At 33.2% G+C, this 21,147-nt stretch overlaps 1 protein-coding gene and 1 pseudogene across 1 annotated transcript in view; one reads left to right on the forward strand and one right to left on the reverse strand.

The window, feature by feature from the left end:
* The window catches only part of LOC145664075 (suppressor of lurcher protein 1-like), a 938,444-nt gene that overhangs the window by 887,018 nt on the left and 30,279 nt on the right, over positions 1-21,147 (forward strand). Inside the window, exons 11-12 of the mRNA XM_081730414.1 lie at positions 9,997-10,187; positions 17,456-17,663. Of these exons, the coding sequence (XP_081586540.1) occupies positions 9,997-10,187; positions 17,456-17,663 (399 nt within the window). The remainder of the gene's footprint in view (positions 1-9,996; positions 10,188-17,455; positions 17,664-21,147) is intronic.
* Positions 2,745-3,158, reverse strand: LOC145663561 (histone H3-like; annotated as a pseudogene).

The following is a 21,147-nucleotide window of genomic DNA, read 5'->3' on the forward strand; positions in this document are numbered from 1 at the left end:
GAGTAACTAACAAAACGATTGCCAGAAATAGTAAAATAACTACCGAGACAATAATCAGAAATAGTAAAATGACTAGCGAGACAATAACCAGAAACAGTAGAATAAGTAGCAAAACAATCATCAGAAACAATAGAGTAACTAGCATCACGATCATCAGAAACAGTAGAATAACTAGAGCGACAATAATCAGAAACAGTAGAATAACTAGAGAGACAATAATCAGAAACAGTAGAGTAATTCGCAGAACGATAATCAGAAAGAGAAGAGTAACTACAAAAACATTATCAGAAACAGTACAGTAACTGGCAAAACTATCATTAGAAACAACATAGTAACTAGCGAAAGGATTGTCAGAAACAATTGTAAATTATAGGAGAAACAGTGATTAAAAAGAAAAAGGGCGAAAATGTTGAAATGAATAGTTTTGAAAGTGTTACAATAAATATCTAATAAGTAACCTGTCTGAACTAAAGGCTTAACATAAGGCTCTGAAACTTTAATTATGGCCACGATGATCCCAGAGGAAATTTGATATAATCTTTACTAATTATGCAATTGTGAAGTGTATAGTCCGCAGCAAAAAACCTGCAACATGAGCATGTAAGTTTATTGTGAAACGATGAAGTCTTTTGTTCCAAAAAATAAGGGTGCAGGGGAGGACGCCGGGGTTTCTCCTGGCGTGGTTCGTGCCACTTAGACGTTATGTTGATTCCCCACGCTGTTAGGTGTAGTTTCATAATAAACTTACACCCTCATGTTGCAGGGTTTGTTTTCTGCGGACTGTACCTCTCTCCAATCTCTCTACAGTAATGAAAGATTGATTTTTGGTGGACATACAAGTTATCTCCAAATGTACTTAAGAGAAAGAGAGTTTCTGGTATAGAAGTTTGATTTGTTGAAAAGAATTGTAGAAAGACACAATATTTATGTACCGATAAAAGTATAGTGTCACAAAGCAATATAGTTGTATCATCCAATTAAAAGATGGATTCCAAATCTTTTCATAGAAAGGAGGATAAAGATCGATTTTTGCATTAACTCCGAAAAGATATATTTTTTTTAAAACTTTATCCTGAATAAGAAATTACGGCAGAAACTGGGTATCAGAAAAGTATTTCTAGTTTATTGGTTTTGCTTATTAATATTTGCATTAATAGGATCACAATTAAAATACCACACGGGACTGAACATTTCTGTATCTTATATATTTTTTATTTTTTAATTTGTTGTTTCAAGAAACTCATCTAAGGGAGCTGCACCACCTCTACCTCCTGCCAAGTGAGCTGGGGACGACAAACATCGTGTGCGTGGGTTTACTTGGGGTTCTCACCTTTTTCTCCTAGTTTCATCACCCAATCATTATCATCCATCTTGCCATCACTGCCGTCTCTTTTAACTTCAGTGCATGATCTAAGGCGTTAAATTCAAAATAAATAAATAAATAAATGAACCATCTAAGAAGTTACTTTCTCAATAAAATAATAATTCTTTCTTTGTTTCTTTCTTCCATTTTTCCTGGTGATATATTTCGCTCAGATTGAGTATTGGACAACAGTTGTTATTAAGGTTTGTACTATACAATCTTATTATTCAAAATTCTATTAAAATCAATTTTCTTTCTATTTTTCACTTTTCATCTTGCACATTTCACGGTGTGGCAAATATCGCATAATTGGCACAAAATGATTATTACATTTTCATTAATGAGCATATGACAATGTTTGGTTTTACTCTAACATTTCTCAGACACTCGTGTATTTTCATATTTTCTTCCAATTATTACACTTTTACAAGTTGTGGTGGTTTACAACACGTTGTTTTGAATATTTCTCACAAACTTTAAAAATGTCACTTTATCAGTACATGTGTACACTATTCCATTTTCTAAAACACAACTACAATTCACTTCATTTTCTTCCAGTGTGAGCTTAGTGTGTGTATCACAGAAACATATTTGTCTTTTAAAATCATTTTATTGAGATTGATTTCAATTTTTCACTTGTTGCGAAAAATACGTTTATATTTCACTAGCAGAATACCCGTTCTTCGCACGGGGAGAATATGTTTCATTTTGGACATAAAGGGATGAATTTGGACTTAGGTATCAGAAGTGTCACTGTTCGTCTCACTGAACCCGAAAACTATGGATTCGACACTAACATCGGTCATTTAGGATCTGTTTATATATCTCTGCCCTCTTCCAAGTTGCGGGGTTGAATTTGGATTTCAACGACATCGGAAGTCTCACTGTTCATCTCAGCGACCCCGAAAACTATGGATTCGGCACTAATATCGGTCATTTTCGATCATTTTATGTATGTCTCCGCTTTCCCCTCCCCTAAGTGGCACCGTTTAAGTGAAATGATAAAAACTATCGCAGTCTTAAACCTCATCTATGTGGCAAATTTGACGGAGATCGGTCGCGTTGCTCAAGAGTTATTAAGTGTTATTTATATATATATATATATATATATATATATATATATATATATATATATATATATATATCCCCTTCCCCTACGTTGTACCGTCAAAGTGAAATGACAAAAACCATCCCAGGTCCGAGCCTCGTCTATGTTGAAATTTGATCGAGATCAGTCGGGTAGTTCAAGAAGAATGAAGTCACAAACATAATCACTTTCATTTTTATATGTATAGATTAATATTTAATCTCTGTGGTTATAAAGTATTTGAATGTAATTTTTCAAAAACGAATACCAGAATTAAATACCAGAACTTCAAACTTACGCATGTTCTCCATGGATATGACGTGCAAGCTGGATGTCCTTACGCATGATTATGACTCTCTTTGCGTAAATAGCACACAAGTTGGTGTCTTCCAAAAGCCCTACAAGATAAGCTTCACTTGCCTCCTGTAAAGCCATAACAGCTGAACTTTCGAAGCTAAGATCTGTCTTGAAATCTTGTGCAATTTCACGAACCAGTCGTTGGAAGGACAGCTTTCGGATAAGCAATTCAGTGCTCTTCTGGTAACGACAAATTTCTCGAAGAGCCCAGTACCAGGCCTGTAACGATGGGGCTTTTTAACTCCACCGGTAGTTGGAACAGTTTCTTGTAGCTTTGGTGGCAACCTGCTTTTGAGGAGCTTTGCCTCAAGTACATTTCCTGTCTGTCTGCTTGGTATGTGCCATTCTGACTATGCGACTTATTTCAAAATAATAATAATAATAACGACAGATTTTTAATGTGTGTTTGTTGAGGAGTTTGAGGAGTGTAGGTTTCTCTGAAATAGAATGCAGAACAGTAGGTGCATTTTAGAGGCAGGCGAAATTGGAGGAATTATAATTACCAGAATGGCAGTTTGTTGGTTTCGGGAGGTTCAATGGTCAAACGTATGCCAACTATTAGGCAATTTTTGCATCTAGTTTTCATGTATAAATTTGGCTGGGAATGAAGAGTTTTGAGGATCTAGTTCTCGTGAGCCCAGTCTATGTTCGGTAGTTTCGGTAGGTTTTCGGACGCAAAAATCTTTCGGTTCTTGGCAATGAAGAAAATATAAGAAAAATGAAGTGTATGAGTTCCTAAAGGGGCTTGAATGATATTAATATAAGAAGATTTGGAGTTGTTGCTGTTGTTGTAGGGTCGAATAGGTCTTGAAGCAGTTATCTATGGATGACCTTGATCGGGCAGATATATGTTTTACGAATGACCAAGGTATAAGGTAAAGCTGACATTCGGAGATAATAGTTTTGCAATTTGAATCCATAGACAGCTTAAACTAAAACACTTTCAACAAATTCCAAGCATATGTGAATTACTAATTTTATCTTATTTTTGTTCTAACCACACTGTCGCTTTTCTAAAGGTGAATATCAGACTTAAGAATAGGTGCCTCTAGTTTGATATACATATTAAACTCACCAAGCGTATGCAATACTACCATATTTTTTAAAGCTTACACTCTTATCATATAAAGTTATTTTTTTGCCTCACACCCTATCCACAAAAGTTCGTTTATATAAATTTAGCCGTTTCAGTACCAAGGGTATATAAGATATAGACCTACAGCTTAAAGTGGAATCCGAACTACCGTAATACGCCCAAACTTTAATGTTCCCCATTGACAATCGACCCGGTACTCCATGCACCAAAGACGCTATCAGTAGGCTAGCGGAGAGGGCTTCTATTAACTAGGAAAGAAAGTTTGTAGTACAAAAAAGTATAACTTTACTTATTTGTAACTGTGATTCCTGAAAGTACATTGTACTTTATAACCTTCGGATTTCCGCTAGACTCTTGTTGATGGAGGATAGAAACAATAAAGCCGTTGGAAAAAATAAAAAAATAGTGGACTCACCGGGGTAGCACAGTGTGAAGAAATTTTTTTTGGTTGCCGGTCACACATAAAATGGTGCTCTACCCTGCTGAGTCCGTTCCTTTCTCTTTATTCTAGATGTTTTTATTGTTTTTTGCCTTCTGTTTTTGTCCTCTGTGAACAAGGCTGTAGAGCCGAAAGCTAGGAAGTACAAGACATTTCCAGAAATCACAATTACAAGTAAGCCAAACGATTGTGTAAAATTCCTGAGCATGTTAACATATTGTACAAAAGAAGTAACTGTAAAATGTCCAGTTGGAGTGTCATGTTGGAATGCAGAATCCAGAGTCAGTAATGTTACATTGAAAGTGAAGAAAGTACAGTACAAGAAAATAAAATTAGTGGGAAAATTGGTTTCTAAGAGCAGAGAAAGAAGAGGAAATATGTATATATGATTAATTAGGGAAAATAATAGAAAAGAAACCAAGGAAAAGGATTATAAAATATAAACTAATAAAAATTAATACATTATGATGTAACAATGAAAAAATAATGAGAGATGGTGATGAACAATGATGATAGATAACACAATTAAAAGTATGTAGGAAAAATAGTCAAAAAACATGGTAAAAACACAAACAGGTGAATGATAAACAAAGTTATTGTAGTGAAATGAGATGATATGGACTGTTAAGAACAAGGATGCTATGTTCCGCGGAATAAAGTGGTAATGTAAGTATTTTTCTGTCTCTGGCGGGCGTGGAAGAGTTAGAGAAATAGGTTTTGAGGATATTTATACGAAGATGTGATTGAATGTATTATGGTTATTCTTCATTCAAATACTGGTAACGTGTATTAGAACAGATAGTTAGAAATCATTAGCAATGCGGGAATTTAGGTAATTATTGATGACGATCGAAAGAAAATTGAAGTTTTCCCTACATAAAAACTGGACGAGACAGTTCATTATTACCGTTATTCATTTTACTATTAGTTAACAAATAGTTTTCATTAAATTTTATTAATTCATTTTATATATGTTTAAACTCTTGCTTTCCTTATATTTGTCTATTATTTTACATACGCATTTTTTTCATTTATTAATCATTTCTCTCCTGTACTCTTACCAATTATCTGTTTTATTCTCCTAAACTCATGTTTTATTTTCTTTAATTAAACTTTCTCCACTTCCATCTCAATAACTCTATTACAGAATCTTTATTTTAAAATGGCTCCTAAGTGAATGCTTTATAGTTATTTTAATTTGTCGTTTCTTCCTTAATCTGTTTCGTTCATCTGATGAAATAGTTAGTGAAAGTACTTGTTATGTACATCTTTAATGTTGTGAGATAATGTTTAAATTATTTTCCAATTTATAGTTGTGTGTTACTATAAGATATATTGAATATTGTGCTAGAACATAACGGGTGAACCTGTGACCAGATAAGTTTCAAAAGCGGAAGAGGCAGAAAATCGCTGTAGAAAAGATTGTATAATTATAATGTAAAATAGTAAAGAAAAATTCAAATAATGAGACACGGGAAAAAATGGAATCGAGATGAAGATGGTCAGAAACAAATAAAAGACAAGAAAAATAATAAAGGAAAAGTAAAATTAACAAATAATAATAGCGACCTTAGTCACAACCATCAATAATCTCATTCGTAGAAGTTGTATAAATAAAAGCTTCTGAAAAGAGTGAGGGAGAGACAGAAAGATGAAAGAGGAGAGAGAACAGTGAGAAAGAAAGGTTATAGGCAGTTTATTTCAGGCCGAAAGCTTCAGATAGACTCAGTCGCACTCTCAGAATTTTTTGTTGGGAGTGTTTCAAGCTTTTTTTTTGGGGGGGGGATACTACAAGTCACTACGTCTAGTAGTATTTAAGCAGTGACATGCCATGGAGAAGGCGAGCTGGGCGGTGGCCCAGAGCACCTGAGCAAGGAGCTACAAGATTCTGGAAGAAAAGAGAAAAGAAAGAAAGAGAAAAGACATATGGAAAAATGTTACTCATGTTAGTAAAATACATGCACATTTATAAAATGGAAGGGAAAAATAATAAAAAGTACTGAAAATCAAGGAAAAGCAGGGTTTTGAAAATTTTCTTACGCTTCGCGTCAACCATGGTGGCGCTTCGCGGCTGGTCTGTCGACCTCACTCATATGTACGGGAGCGCCGTCGTATACTTTCACCCAGGACGCTGATTTAACAGGGCACGGCACTGTATTTCACGGATATTTTTCTGAACCCCAAAAGGCGGTAAGTAATTGTAAAATACTTTCAAATTATTTTCAGAAAAGAATAATAGAACTAGATTGTTTTTATAAGAGAAAGAGTACAGATGATGTGTAAGATGAAATTTTCATGCTACATCAAACATTTCCCTGTTAAATAACTATAGTTTTATTGAGAAAGTGCAAAAGTGTATGATGAGTTAGGAAGTTTTTAGAGTTCTAACCCTGTGGACGCCTCTGGACAGACTGAATATATATATATATATATATATATATATATATATGCTCTTGTATCTTTCTTTGTACGGAAAAAATGAGATTTTCAATAGGAGATTTTGAACATATGAACATGGCAAATTTTTGTGGTATGCTAAGTTGTGATAAGGTGTTTACTCAGTTAAAGTTAAATAAGGAATCAATTGTGACATTTTGCTTTCTTATAATTAAATATAAACTAATTATTTGTTGAGCAAAACTATATATTTTCATTAAAATTCAACACGTGTTACAGTTTCACCAACTAACTCTTTGGCTTCATCAGACACTATCTGATAAAGCCAAAGAGTTAGTTAGCGAAACTGTAACACGTGTTGAATCTTAATGAAAATATATAGTTTTGCTCGGTAAATAATTAGTTTATATTTAAGGAATCAATGTGTTACAGGATGATGATGGTTGTTGATGGGTTCAACTAAAGGAATTTATGATTTTCCTTTATCCAATACAGAACACTAGGTAGATTTTAGGAAGTATAGGAAGTTGGAAGAACCGCGAGTTCCGAAATGACAAAATGTAATGAAATTAAATATATATATTTTTGTCCCAGGTCTATGCTCTGAGGGCTAAAGAACATACAGTAGAGCGTTGATTATCAGAAGTAATTGGGGGACATGGGTGTTCGGAAAACTGGTTTGTTCGGATAATCGAACTGTACTGTACTGTACTGTACTTCTACAGCCAGTGCCAAACCGACAGAAGTGTGCTGATTGTTGAAACACAGCGACTGGCGGCTTGGCCGGTCAGCAGCGCTTTATGAAGGCCCCATTAGAAGCAATGTTCCGCCAGCGGTGGCTCAGTGCGGCGACTACTGGGGGAAACTTGGTTTGGGAGTGAGGAGGATGATAGACGGTAGGATGGGAGAGTAACAGATGCGAGCGAGTACACAGTTCGGTTAAGCGGTCGTTCGGTTGACCGACGTTCGGATAATCGACGCTCTACTGTAGTTGGTTAATGAAAGTAAACTATTACGAAATAATTGGTGGAATTAGACTGTGGGAGGAAACGGAATAACCCTGAAAAACTACTGACCTAACGTTATCCGGCATAAACTTACATATCTTGGGATCAAATCGGCAAACTCTAGCACCGTAGAGAAGTGCTCTACTATTGAGTAACTGCCTCTCTAAAACGATAGATTGAATATATTTTGTGGATTTTGGTTATTCTAACTTAAAACAAGTGTTGAAAATAGAGCAAAGTTTGAATCTTGTCTTTAAGCGTTAATTTGGGATGATAGCGGGAGATTTTAAGGGCACTATTGCAATTAATTTATTTTACGCAAAGCAAGACATTTTAAACCATTTGTATCTGACTACAAACTGAGCACAATAACTTTCGCTAAATGACAATACGATAACTTAGTAATATTAGTTGGCTGTTAATCAAGATTATTTGCACTACAAAACCAATCAGAACATATACCAGGACAGTCAAAAAAGTTCCTGGAATGTTGTAGTTTTCACGTTTGTGGTGTATCTTGTATCATTACGGTTCTTAGGTTGCTTAATTCTGAATTTGGAAACTGTGAACACGTGATAACAGGCAATGTAAGAGAAGTGTAGCTGAACGAAGGAAGTGTGTGGTGATCAGTTGATGCAATTTTACAGATTGAGCAACGCGCAAATATCAAGTCCATGTGCAAATTAGGGAAAATCTGATTCAGAGAGTTTGATAGTCTTATAAACAGTTCAGTGCCATCGGATGTTTGGCTCTTCCCAAGCTTAGAAATGAAGCCTTTCTCCACCATACAAAAAATCAAAACTAACGCGACGGCTAAACTTGGGAAGATAACAAAAGAGAACTTTCGTTGGCGTTTCCAGCAATCACAGGAGCGGTGGAGCAAATGTATATGTTCCGAAGGTGCCTGCTTTCAAGATGATTAAGTAAATGTATACTTATATTGGTGCTAATAAAGAGCTTCAACAAAATTCCGGAAAACTTTCTGACTGCCCTGGTATTGTATTAGTATGTATATACGTATCGTGATAGACGCTAGGACAATCATATATCTTAGCAGCAAGAGTACCAAGGTAAATAATACACTCATTGATGCAGCTCCAGTACCATTATTGCAAAAAGTTGTATTTAATCACTTGAACGAAACGAAATACAAAAGAAATCCTCTTTAAACTCTTTGAATACAGCATTTACCATGGCAAAACTTCAGGTCTATTTTGAGGGTGCGGTAGGTCACTGGTAGAGGGCTTACTTCTGGTGCGTGAGTTCTTTGGTTTGACTCCCAGCCAAGTAAGTTTGTGGTGGAAAAATCGTGTCTGTGGTTTTTCTCCGGGAACTCCGGTTTCCTCCCACATTCTCATTCCATCATTTTTTCCATAATCATTTATGTGATTTAATTATCCGTGTCCCTTAGCCGAAAGGGCATAATCGTGGGATCTCAAATTGAAAAACTTCATTTTCATTTTTCAGGTCTATCTAGCCGGCTTTCCTAAAGACTATTCTTAGCTTCGTCTTACTCCCTTTTTTAGTGAATCGTATAAGATTATTTTCCTTTTGCATTTCGTCAATAAACAATAACTCGAAAACTGATCACAACAACAGAAAATGAACACTAGAAACTAGTTTTCATAACAATATTTTAGTACCTATAGATTATAAATTACTATGTATAGATTTACATAGTTAGCTATACGATAGTGATCGCAATTGGTTATATTATACTTCACCCGAATTGGCGTATGACATCAACCAATAAGCTCGCAGTGCGCTGTTACTAAATCTTCATGGAGGAATCTAATCATCCATAATTGAGTTTGTTCGTATTTGTGGACAATTGTGAATGATTAGATTCCTCCATGAAGGTTTAGTAACAGCGCACTGCGAGCTTATTGGCTGATGTCATAGCCAATTCGGGTGACTGGAGTATAATTATTTTTCCAGTTAATTAATTTCTTCATACTTAAATTTCTAAAAAACAATGACGTGCATATAGCTAGTGTCTTTAAATGTCCTTTCCTTTATCTAATGCCTGAAAATAACTTTGTACCGAAAGTATTAGCTCTGTTTTACCTGTCTTTCTTCGTAAGACATTATTTCCGTTACAATGATATCTCCCTTTTGTATGTCGAAAGCTCAGTGCGATTTGTTCTACGGTAACTTTCATATTGCAAATTAATTTTAAAGTTATTAAAAAATAACCCAATATTTTAATGTTTTTTTTTTAATATGTGAAATATGTTTCAATTGTTTCAGCTGTGAAATGACTGATGCCTTAATGGCCTTTGTACATACTGACGGTCGAATGGAAAAGATTGATAGTTTCTGTGCCAGCAATATTCCCATACCATTAATGTCCAGTGGTCCCCGGATGACTTTAGAATTCAGGGGAATGCTCTCATCACCATATTCCCGAGGGTTTAAGGCTCTGTATACCTTCACCGAAAGTAAGTATGCTCCTTCATATGTTCAGTTGTTTACTAATTAAAATAATATTAATGATATAATTTGTATTGACACATTTTTGGTTCATAGCAGCATATATACATACATACATACATACATACATACATACATATATATATATATATATAGATAGATAGATATAGATATAGATATAGATATAGATATAGATATAGATATAGATATAGATATAGATATAGATATATAGATATATGTATGTATGTATGTATTGTAAAACTCTGTTTCATATAGGTTATAGGTAGGACAAGGTAGATTAAATGAGCGTCCGGAATCGACTTCCACTACCATTTTTATTAAAAAATACAGTAATATTTACAATAGTAATAACAAATACTAAATTTACACTTCCTCTAAGACAAGGTCTGAGTAGGACCTCAGTAGCGTGCTACGTGCGGGGCTGTAGGAACTGCTCTACTCCACTGCAAGTAGAGGGGGCTTGAGACTCCCTTCAGATTGCACTGCAAGCCTGGCCGGGTCGTGGAAGATTCTGCCGGTACTTCACTTCAAGCAGCGGAGAGGATAGGATAGGAACCGTTAGCTCCACTGCAAGCTAAGGCCCTTCGGATAGGGAAGGTACACTCGTGTCCAAAATTATTGTCGCATGTCTATAAATATGTTGTTCTAGGAATATAATTTGATAATGAATTCGCCCGGTACTTCTTATAATGTCAGTATGTGTATAATCGGCAAAGACATGTATGTGGCAAAATCCATGTCAAAAGAGCTGTAAATAAGAACAATAAAACGAAAATAAAACTTTCTTGTCCATTTAGCGACATTTTGTTTTACTCATTCTAATTTTCGTATGTATAATTCTTTTCCTATGAAATTTACCACAAATGTACATTTCCTGATTATACACATAGTATCAGTATTAAAAGTACACTGCAAAATCATTATCAAATTATAGTCTTACAAGAAGACGCGACAATAATTTTGGACATGAGTGTACCTCCTAGACTCCACTGAAAGTCTATAGAGCGGTACCAGAGAACTGATAAAGAACTGCCGGCTCCGTCCCATTATATAGGCGCGCTGGCGGCGGTGGCGCTGCTACTCCGATGTCATCATGTGTTTCGTAGGAACCAACAGTCCGTCGTCTGCTGCTTATAGTAAATCCACGTGGTGCGTAATACACTGTCGTAAAATTATAATATATGGTGGTGTTTATAAACACAAGCGTATTGTTTGTATACAGTACCACGTGGGATATTACAATATATATTAAAAAATATTATGCTGCATACTTTCCTATATATTTGAGCCAGCGTTTCTCAAATAGTTTTCAAGTGGAGACAACTTTTATTAGTCAAAATGTTCTATGAACACTTTACTCTTTGTTTCCTTCGAAAGTAAAGCTGTTTTCTTTTCTTTTTTTTTTAAAAAAAAAATAGGAATTATATATATTTCTGGACTTCCGGCATCTATTGTCAATTTAGTCCAGCATGTATGAGAGATGACATCTCTCTACGTTTACACTACCCGAGGAAGTGGGGGGAGGAAGAAAATGGCCTAGGACCTTGGTGTTAGGTACCATTCCGACGTTTTCCTGGTGTAAATGAGGAAAATTCAGGAAAACCTCATTCAGAATGGTTGACCTGAAAAGGTTTTTGACCTTTCTGACCGACTGTTCCCTCCAGGGTCTTTTCTTTTTCTTTCTTGTAGCATATGTTAATACCAGTAAGCTTACATTTTAAAAGCATGTTGATTATTTTACTTTTATGTTAGTATTGAAAAAGGAAATGCATATTATTTTTTAAAGATATAACTGAAGGTAACTAATAATATTTTATAGTAATACATTTGTATGTGCTGTTAGAATTTGTATTATCTATTAACCTTATCAACCTTATTAACTTTTCTATCCTATTATTTTTAGTATATGATACACAACAACTTACTTGAGTTTTAATTTCTCTGTTTTTTCAATCTAAGAGGACAATAAAGGTACATCACAAGGACCAATTTTGTGATTCATAAACCACTTTCTTAAAAAAAAACTGACTTAAGCAATTATATATATTAAAATACTACACATATTATGAAAGAGATTATGCTCCCCACTGTTTTTAACAGCGAACATTATTACGATTTTGAAAAATAACTCGATCAATTCTCATAAAATGGTTACATAAACTAATAATTACAGATTTCTAGCCTATAAGAAAGACTTGAAAGAGTTATTAATTCACTAAATACCGTTTAACAAAATACTATCTGACTCATTATTGTTATCATTTTATATTATTTTTATATTATATTTTATAAATGATTTAGCTGAATTAATTTAATGACAGTACCCTCGTGTATGTGGGCGATGTTAAACTGTACAAAGTTATCAGAAATTATATTCATGTATAATGCTTGCAATATTGTAAAGACGACGTAGTAAATTGGACTAATAATAATAAAATGTTTGTTAATGTAAATAAGATAAAAGTATTGTCATATACGAGAATATTAAACCATGTGGTGAGCAGATGTTGTATAGCAGGGACGTAGCCAGAGTTCTGAGTTTGCGGGGGCCATATTTGCAAATGAAATAACATGATATATATATATATATATATATATATATATATATATATATATATATATATATATATATATATATATATATATATATGTGTGTGTGTGTCTATACTTTTTTGTCTTATCGTAGTGTCAGGAATCACCTCCCAAACGTTGTCGGTGTTGTTTTGAAACACCCTGTATATACTGTACATTTTCGCCTTGTACCTTTATATACTTTGTAGCTTGAGAAATAATTATAAATAATATAGTAAGTAATAGGTAACAGGTAATACATTAACTACTCTAAAAAAGTGACATGACTTCCATGAGGTTACCTAAACTGAACACACAAGCTCTCAAGACTTATATTTTTGCGTTAAAATGTAATATTCTACATAGTTAAAGAAACATTATAGCCTATACTAGACTTCAATATAATTTCAATACTGAACTTCAATATAATTTCAACTGACTATCGTGTAAATTTGATAAGCATTAACAAACCTTAGCATTTATTAAAGATCTTGAGTTCCTTCATATACATTTTTATTGTTCACAAAATCGTTAACGTCTTCCGTGCACCTCAAACATATGAATATTAAAGAGGCCTACAATACATGAACGTCCGTAAGCATAAAAAATCTAATCAACGAAGTACATATAAAATAATAATTGGTAAAATATTGGTATAATATTACACCACTACTTTTTATGCTGTTCTTGCATCCATCTGACAAGGTTCTGCCACATTGCATTTACAAATTACTTGCTGGACACAAACTGTAGCGCATCTGCTACGACTTTCTGAATAGGCCTATGTCAATAATTTTATCTTCTTCAAGCTTAGGGGCTATCTCTTGTTCTATTTCAAGTGCGGCTAATGCTGATGTTCCGTCCTGACCAGACTTACAATGAAGATATGATTTGATCATTGGTGTATTTAGGGGGGCTTCGGGCTTAAGCCCTCCCCCGAAATTTTATTTACTATATTAAAGTAAATGACATATCTTGCAGAATTTTCATATTTCCAGGACTAAAGTTAGCAAAGCCCCCGAAACAAAATCGTAAATACGCCACTGGATTTGAGAGTCTTATGCATGCTGAAAGAAGACTCACAAGAAGCTGATAACACAGGTAGAGTCAAAACTATTTCCAACAAATTCGTAATTTGGGGGAAAATTGCCTTGGGCAGAACAGCTCGCAGGTCCGAGATATTTGTAATTTCTTTCTCCATAAGAGATTCTACGTAATTTTTACAATAACGAATTCATATTCAGGAAAATGTATTTCGAATTGAGTAGCAAACTCTTCCATTGCCTCCTTCATCAATAACATTTTTGTTTTAGGATGACATGCTTGAATGCCACCAATCACAGATATATTTTCCTTGCAGAATTTTCTGACAAACTCGTTCACAATGTTGTCATCATTCTCCTAAATTTTCATAAATAACTATAAAGATGGTCCTAAATTCTCCAAATAAGTACAGATAACGATCACTAAAGTTCATAATTGACTGTTTAAGAACATGTCGGCCCTAATTGATATATCACGTGAGTACCTTTCAAAAAATATGACATATTTCAAAATGACGGTTTTCAAAATAGCGGCGGAGGTTCCTGATCTACTTTGCCCATTCTTCCCTTGTCAATATGTGAAACTACCACTGTTTTAATTCTCTATCTTTCACAATTTTTACGATTCAACAGTTTATTTGATATATTTCTATAACATAACATAGCCCTTCTCCCACCAAATTTGACACCCTCCTCCTCCGTTCCTTATGATGCTCAGCCGCTATAATTTTGCACATAAAAATATTTTCACATACTCTATCAGGTACACTATGCCTCATCCTGCATCTCAACTCATCCATTTGGACCCTTTACTTGTTAGTCGATTGTGAAAAGTGCATTCGCATAGATTTTTAGCCCTTGGCACCTCAAGGCGACTATAAGGCTGGAATCACTATGGGCTGGAAGAACCTAGCAATGTTAAAAATGACGACTCCCAGCCCCAAAGTTACTGATCTTATACTCACATTACCGTTCACTTAATGTTTAAGAAATAGCCTATAAATGGGTTTAAAAATAACCTTTTCTTAGAAGTACGAATAATTTCAGTTTACTGTTGATAATTTTTTCATTTATTGTCGGATAAAAACAATTTGTAACATAATTTTAAATAAATATTTGAGGGGGCCAAACCAAGATTTTGGGGGGCCGGTGCCCCCCCCCCGTGCCCCTCCCTAGCTACGTCCCTGTTGTATAGATGGAATAAACTTTTTTTTAAAATTTTACAAAATAGATACAGCAGTAATATTTTGCGAACAGCTTTTGTTTGATGAATTTGTGAAGATAATAACTAGAGATGCCGATAATCTTTAGGATTTCTGTTTATTTAGTACAAGAATTTTAACAATATCGATGCGTATATTTCATTGCATAAGTTTCTGTAAGATCAAATTTAGAGTATGTACCTCTATTATGGAACTCTGTAGCTGAAGTTCATTCTCAAAAGCTAGAGCAAATACCAAACAAGTTGATCAAATATTTATGACTTTTAAAAACAAACACGACGTTATAACTATGAACAATAGGTAATGTTTTTAGAACTTCATTTGCTGAAGAATAAACGTGTGTTACATAATCGTAGAAGGAAACTGAAACTATAAGTTGTCCAACCCTTAAATACTTAAAAAACTTTTACTAAAGGTCCCTAATGTTAGAGCAAGACAAGGTACATATGATGTATGTTAGCAGGTACAGTAAGTCTGTTATAGATAGGTTGCTAAGAAACTATAATTGGAAAAAGAGCCAAGAAAACAAACATAACCATGTAACAAGAATTATATTTTAAAGTATGTAAGTGAACAACAATGCAATACATGGTAAGCAATTAACATGTAAATTATGATTGATTCGAAGCCGTAACAAACAAGGAAGCATTTTGGTCATTATTATTATTATTATTATTATTATTATTATTATTATTATTATTATTATTATTATTACTGACTTATATTCTTTATTGTTTCTAAGGCATTAACTAAAATCAAAAGAGACACTGAGGAAGCATAGAGAAGATACTTTATAAATTAAATGTGTAAATAAAATAACTGTTTAAATAAACATTACGTAGTTAATACCCTCGAAATGAGTATGCACAAAAAAATTATTACAATGGATAAACATTGTAAAAAAATGAAATATTTCAGATTTACTCCCACGATTATGCCGGCTGGGCTAATGGAGACGGTGATGATGAAAAATGAATGAAATGGTAGAATGAAGAAAGTGGGAGGAAATGAGAGAACCCTGAGAAAACCCATCCACATGGTGTTTGTCTACCACAAAGTTTACTTGACACGAGGTAAGATCGAACCAGGGGCCCTATGAACGCTCTACCACTGAACCTCCGCGGCCCCGGTAAACATTGTAGTTTGTTACTTCCCACACTGAGTTTTACAGAACATAAGAAAGCATGTTCCGTAATATTCATATTAAATATCCGATATACTAGTTGCTTAAACATTTGTACGAACAAAAATCATATTAATTCAATCTCTGCATCTTGAAGCGGAAATAATTTATAAGTTCAAACAGAATATAATTTTCATTCTTAGTATTTGATTTGATTTGATAAATATTATATATTATCTATGTCGATTTAATGGGACAATTTCAACTACAAGTGATTACTACAACATCTGAAAGAAGAAAATAGAAAAAATAAATAAATAATATTGCAATAAGAATAAAGATACATAATTCACAAACAGAACAAAATGGAAAAAGAGAGTAGAAAAATTGCTACAAAATATGTCTTTTAAAACTAGAGTTCCATATTATTTATATTGCTTCATTCATTTCTCAGAAACTCAATTCATCAGAAAAGTAAAAATTTTAGGAATGTCATTAATATAGAAAAGAATGAGTAATGGCACAAGAAAGGATCACAGAGGAAATACAGAAACTAATTCAGGAAATAGTACTATTGAAGTTCTAAATAAAACTTTGAATAACAACTTGAAAATAAAAGTTGTTGTTCTAAAGGTAACATTTTGCCAAATCAGAAACAGTTCTCACAAATCCATAACTTTTTGATCAAAAGTAAATAAAAATTAACAGAATTAAGGTTTTCCCCAAATCGATTTAGACTAGGAGTCAACTTGGAACTTTCATTTCAAGATGCATTAACGTATACTGTATAAGACCAGTATGATTACTACCTATGTTTAACAAAGACGTATGCACACTAGCAATGAAAAGTGGGACATTTGTATGGATTCTATTGAATAAACAATACCTTTGATTCTTTTATAAAACAGAGCTAAGGTTGGTATGAACCTATTACTTTCGATCCATCTATTGAAAATTGGAGTTACATGAGCAAATTTTCATCTTTCGGGAAATAGAATATACTGAAAAGAAAACAACTATTTGATGTCTAACTAGCAAACATTGATAAGGTTTATCATTACGACTCTTCCCCAGTGAATCGATTCTTTTGTGGTGTTTTTATTACTTTTAACTTTATTTACTTATTTTTATCCTTTTTAAACAAAACCCCAGAGAAGAGCTGAGAGACTGAAAGTGCAAGGAATTTATAGCAATCAGTATTTAAAGTAAGTGAAATGTTTATTTGGCTCATCCAATTACTTTGGCTCAGCTATCTTACTAAAAAAAATAATTTACGAATTAAATTTTAATTACAGATTTTGGCATAAATTCAGGAAGACAACTACCAAATTACCCTTGCGCCTTTGTGTATAAAAGTATAGAATCTCCAAACGGCTCCTTCGCCAGTCCTAACTATCCTGGCTACTATCCAAGAGAGACTGAATGCCACTACTTTTTCAATGGACAGGGAATGGAGAGAATCCACTTACACTTCACTTATTTTGATGTTGAGGGAGTGGAACCGTAAGTACTTACATGTATTGTTATTTTATATAAATGTATACTAATGTGCGACTACTTTTATTAGATTCACAAGTTTTTACCTATTTTGTTATATAAATTTACACCTTAGAAGTTACTGGGAATGTTCCTGTACCCTTAACTAATATATATATATATATATATATATATATATATATATATATATATATATATATATATATATATATATATATATTTTAAAAAAAGCATAAATTCATTTTTCAAAAAAGAAGTACACATTTTCTCAACTCTTTATGAAAATATTTTCAAACACACTCGTATACGATAAATGAATGAAATCGTAATATTTATATATAATTTGAAAAATAAGGTTTGATATACGACCAGATAAGATAAGGTCTGGTTTATGGTTGCTCGGTCCTTCCAGATCTTAGATTTTGCACGGGAATGCGTGCAAGCAGAAGAAGGATCATATACATAAAACCAACATTAAAGGCAAAATTAAGAGCAGGAGGAACGGACTTCTTACAGGTGCACAAAACAAATAAGACACACAACTGTCTTATCTCTTCACAGTGCCTTAAGAAATGATGATGATCATACAAAATGGCGACAGTACAGTGGACATGTGATTATCAAAGTCAATGAGGTCACGACGCTTAAGAATGAGTAAACTGATGAATGATGATGATGGTGATGATGTAAGATAAACAATATTCCAATTTAAGTGTTGTTAGTGTGGTATTAAATATCTGTCGTTTTGATCATTTTCGAAAGAACAATTTACTATAGAATGATAGTAAGTTGTCAATTTCATTTGGCCTACGTAATGGTTATCTCCCTTATATGCTGAGGAAATCTATATGTATTTAATCTGCTTAGAGTGCAGTGGTCTGCTAAATGCACAGAATTGTTTATGTTGATTCAGCATCGTTAGGCAACTGGGAAGTTGCTATAACCAAGAGATAACAGACGTTATAACCAAGAGATCTAGCAAGAAGCAATAACAACAATAGAAGTTCATGTATTAACCATATATCACCATCAGTAATGACTCTTTGAGTTGACCAGAGCCTTCATGCTAGGGAATTATAGTGTAGATACATTGAAGATGGACAACTAATTGGAAGTCCTCCTTATAACTTTAATAATGTTTTCGTACTTGCTTTCGTTGTTCCTTAATGTTTACAAGTAGTATGTGTTTCACTGCTAGAAGAAGATATACACTCTCCTAATTAACTGTATTATTTTTACACATATAGTAAATAAATAATCTGTTCCAGTAAAATAAAACATATCAATTATTATCGGCAACAAATGATATATTTCTAGTATCATGAAAACATATTTTTCTTTATTATTTAGAATACTACACATGAGGATTTAAACTCAACAATATCATTTTGTTACGAGGATGACAACGGATTTAGCATACGTACTTCGGAATGAATTTGAAAAGGCAATATCCGAGATGAGGAATGGAAAGTCAATCAGAATAGATAATATACCACATGTAACTTCATCCATCTTATCTCTGGAACTACTGCTTAAAATAATTGATACTTTTCTGATCAGAATGACGCTATATGCGAACATGTTAAAGAAACGAGGGATGATATAAATTGGGAAGGGGTACAAGGTCTAAGGAAATAGAAAGAAAGAAGTGAGGTTAATGAACTGGGCAAATGAACTTCAAATACATGAATTACGGGATAAATTGTTAGAACGAATTGAAGGATAAAATTCAGGGATATGAGAAATTATTAAGAGAAGCAATAGAAATAAAATTATGTAATAGAACATGGAATTGAAAGCAAACTTTATAATTAACTTATATTTGGAATAATTTATTAAAATAATACTTATAAAAGAGAAAAGTGAAAATAATAATAATTAAGAAAATAGTTATGTTATAAATTAAAAACGAAACAGTAAATTATAGCGATACATGATTGTTTCATATTAAAATTTAAAATTGTAAACTGTAACAATAAAAATTATAATGATTTAATGTTATGAAGATATCTCTTCCAGTTAACGTCTGATGAATATAATGCTAAGTTATTGAAACTGTTATTCCTTATTTTAATTTAAATAAATAAGTATATAATATGTTCAGAAAAGTATCATTTAAATAATATACGAATTGTATTCGTTGCAAGAAAGAATTTTTCCAACTCTATAGTAAAATATATGAAACAAGAGAGTGACAAAAAGATTTCTTGAACACAATCATAATACCGTTGGCTACAAAAAATCAAACCCAGAGACATGTGAGGACTACAGAAATAGTGGTTTGATATCACATGCAGCATTAATTATGTTTCTAAACTGGATAGAAGTTTGTATGGATAAAAAAATGAAAACGTTGAGAAAGAACAACAAAGGGTTAGAAGAAATAAGAGCACAAGAGATGTAATTGGTTTAATTAAGAGTAATCGGTGAAAGGTTTATCGAAAAAGGGAAACATTTCTGTATTTTATTTGTTGATGTAGAAGAAAACTTTTTTGAACGTATGAACTAGGAATTATTGATCAAACTTCTAAAGAAGATTGGGTTGTGATATAAAGATCGAAGATTCGTTCATGAATCATTAAGTAAGTGTAAGAATAGGGAAAGAAATGGCAGAGGAAAGTGCTATTGGAAGGGGAGTTTCACAGGAATGTTGTCTGTTACTTAATATTTATAAAGAAGCAATAGTGAGAAACTGACTGCATAATGAAAACGGTATTTCGGTTCGAGATAGAATGATTAGATGTATACGGGTTGAGAATGATATAACACTTGTTGCGGAATCTGAAAATAAAAAAGGAGAAAAAAATATGAGAAAACTTGAAGAAGGGCTAAAGCTACAGAATCAAAAATTTCCTAGTAAAGTGTAAAAGAATGGCTGAAGGCTTCTCATTTTTTGCCAAGTGAACTTACTAATACTGGGAGAATAACTATGATGATATAATTTTGTTTATCTAAATGAGATTTATCTTTGAACATTTTATATTCTCCCTTTTACGCTAATAACACTGTAGAACATATTTGACTATGAAACGTCAACTAACATAAATAATATGTTATTCAAATATATGCAAAGATCAACCAATATACAATATTAAATTTACATAACTCTAGGGTGACCAGACGTACTGATTTTCGCAATACAGTACTGTTTTTTTAAGGAGCTGTCCTAGAAAATCGACAAATGTACTTCTTTTTTAAAATGTCCTGCGAAATATCATGAGTTAACTTACTTGCAATATTTTAATGTTCCATTCTTTATTCACAACATTTTGAACCAGAGACACTTTTCTTCTGAATGATGAACCTCCATGTTTTTCAACACTCCTCAAAAGATTATTGTTAGGAAAGGTGAACAATAAACGAACCATTGTTTAGGAATACACTGTTTTTACTGAGAAGGTCTTGTTGAGATGTCAGTAAAGCAGGTACAAGACTTCACTAAGTAATTGAATAGGATAATGTCCACGTCAACTTGAAATAAATTAATAAA

This window comes from Thermobia domestica, chromosome 11 (assembly GCF_964235325.1).
Source record: "Thermobia domestica chromosome 11, izTheDome1.hap1.1, whole genome shotgun sequence".
Lineage (NCBI taxonomy): Eukaryota > Metazoa > Arthropoda > Insecta > Zygentoma > Lepismatidae > Thermobia > Thermobia domestica.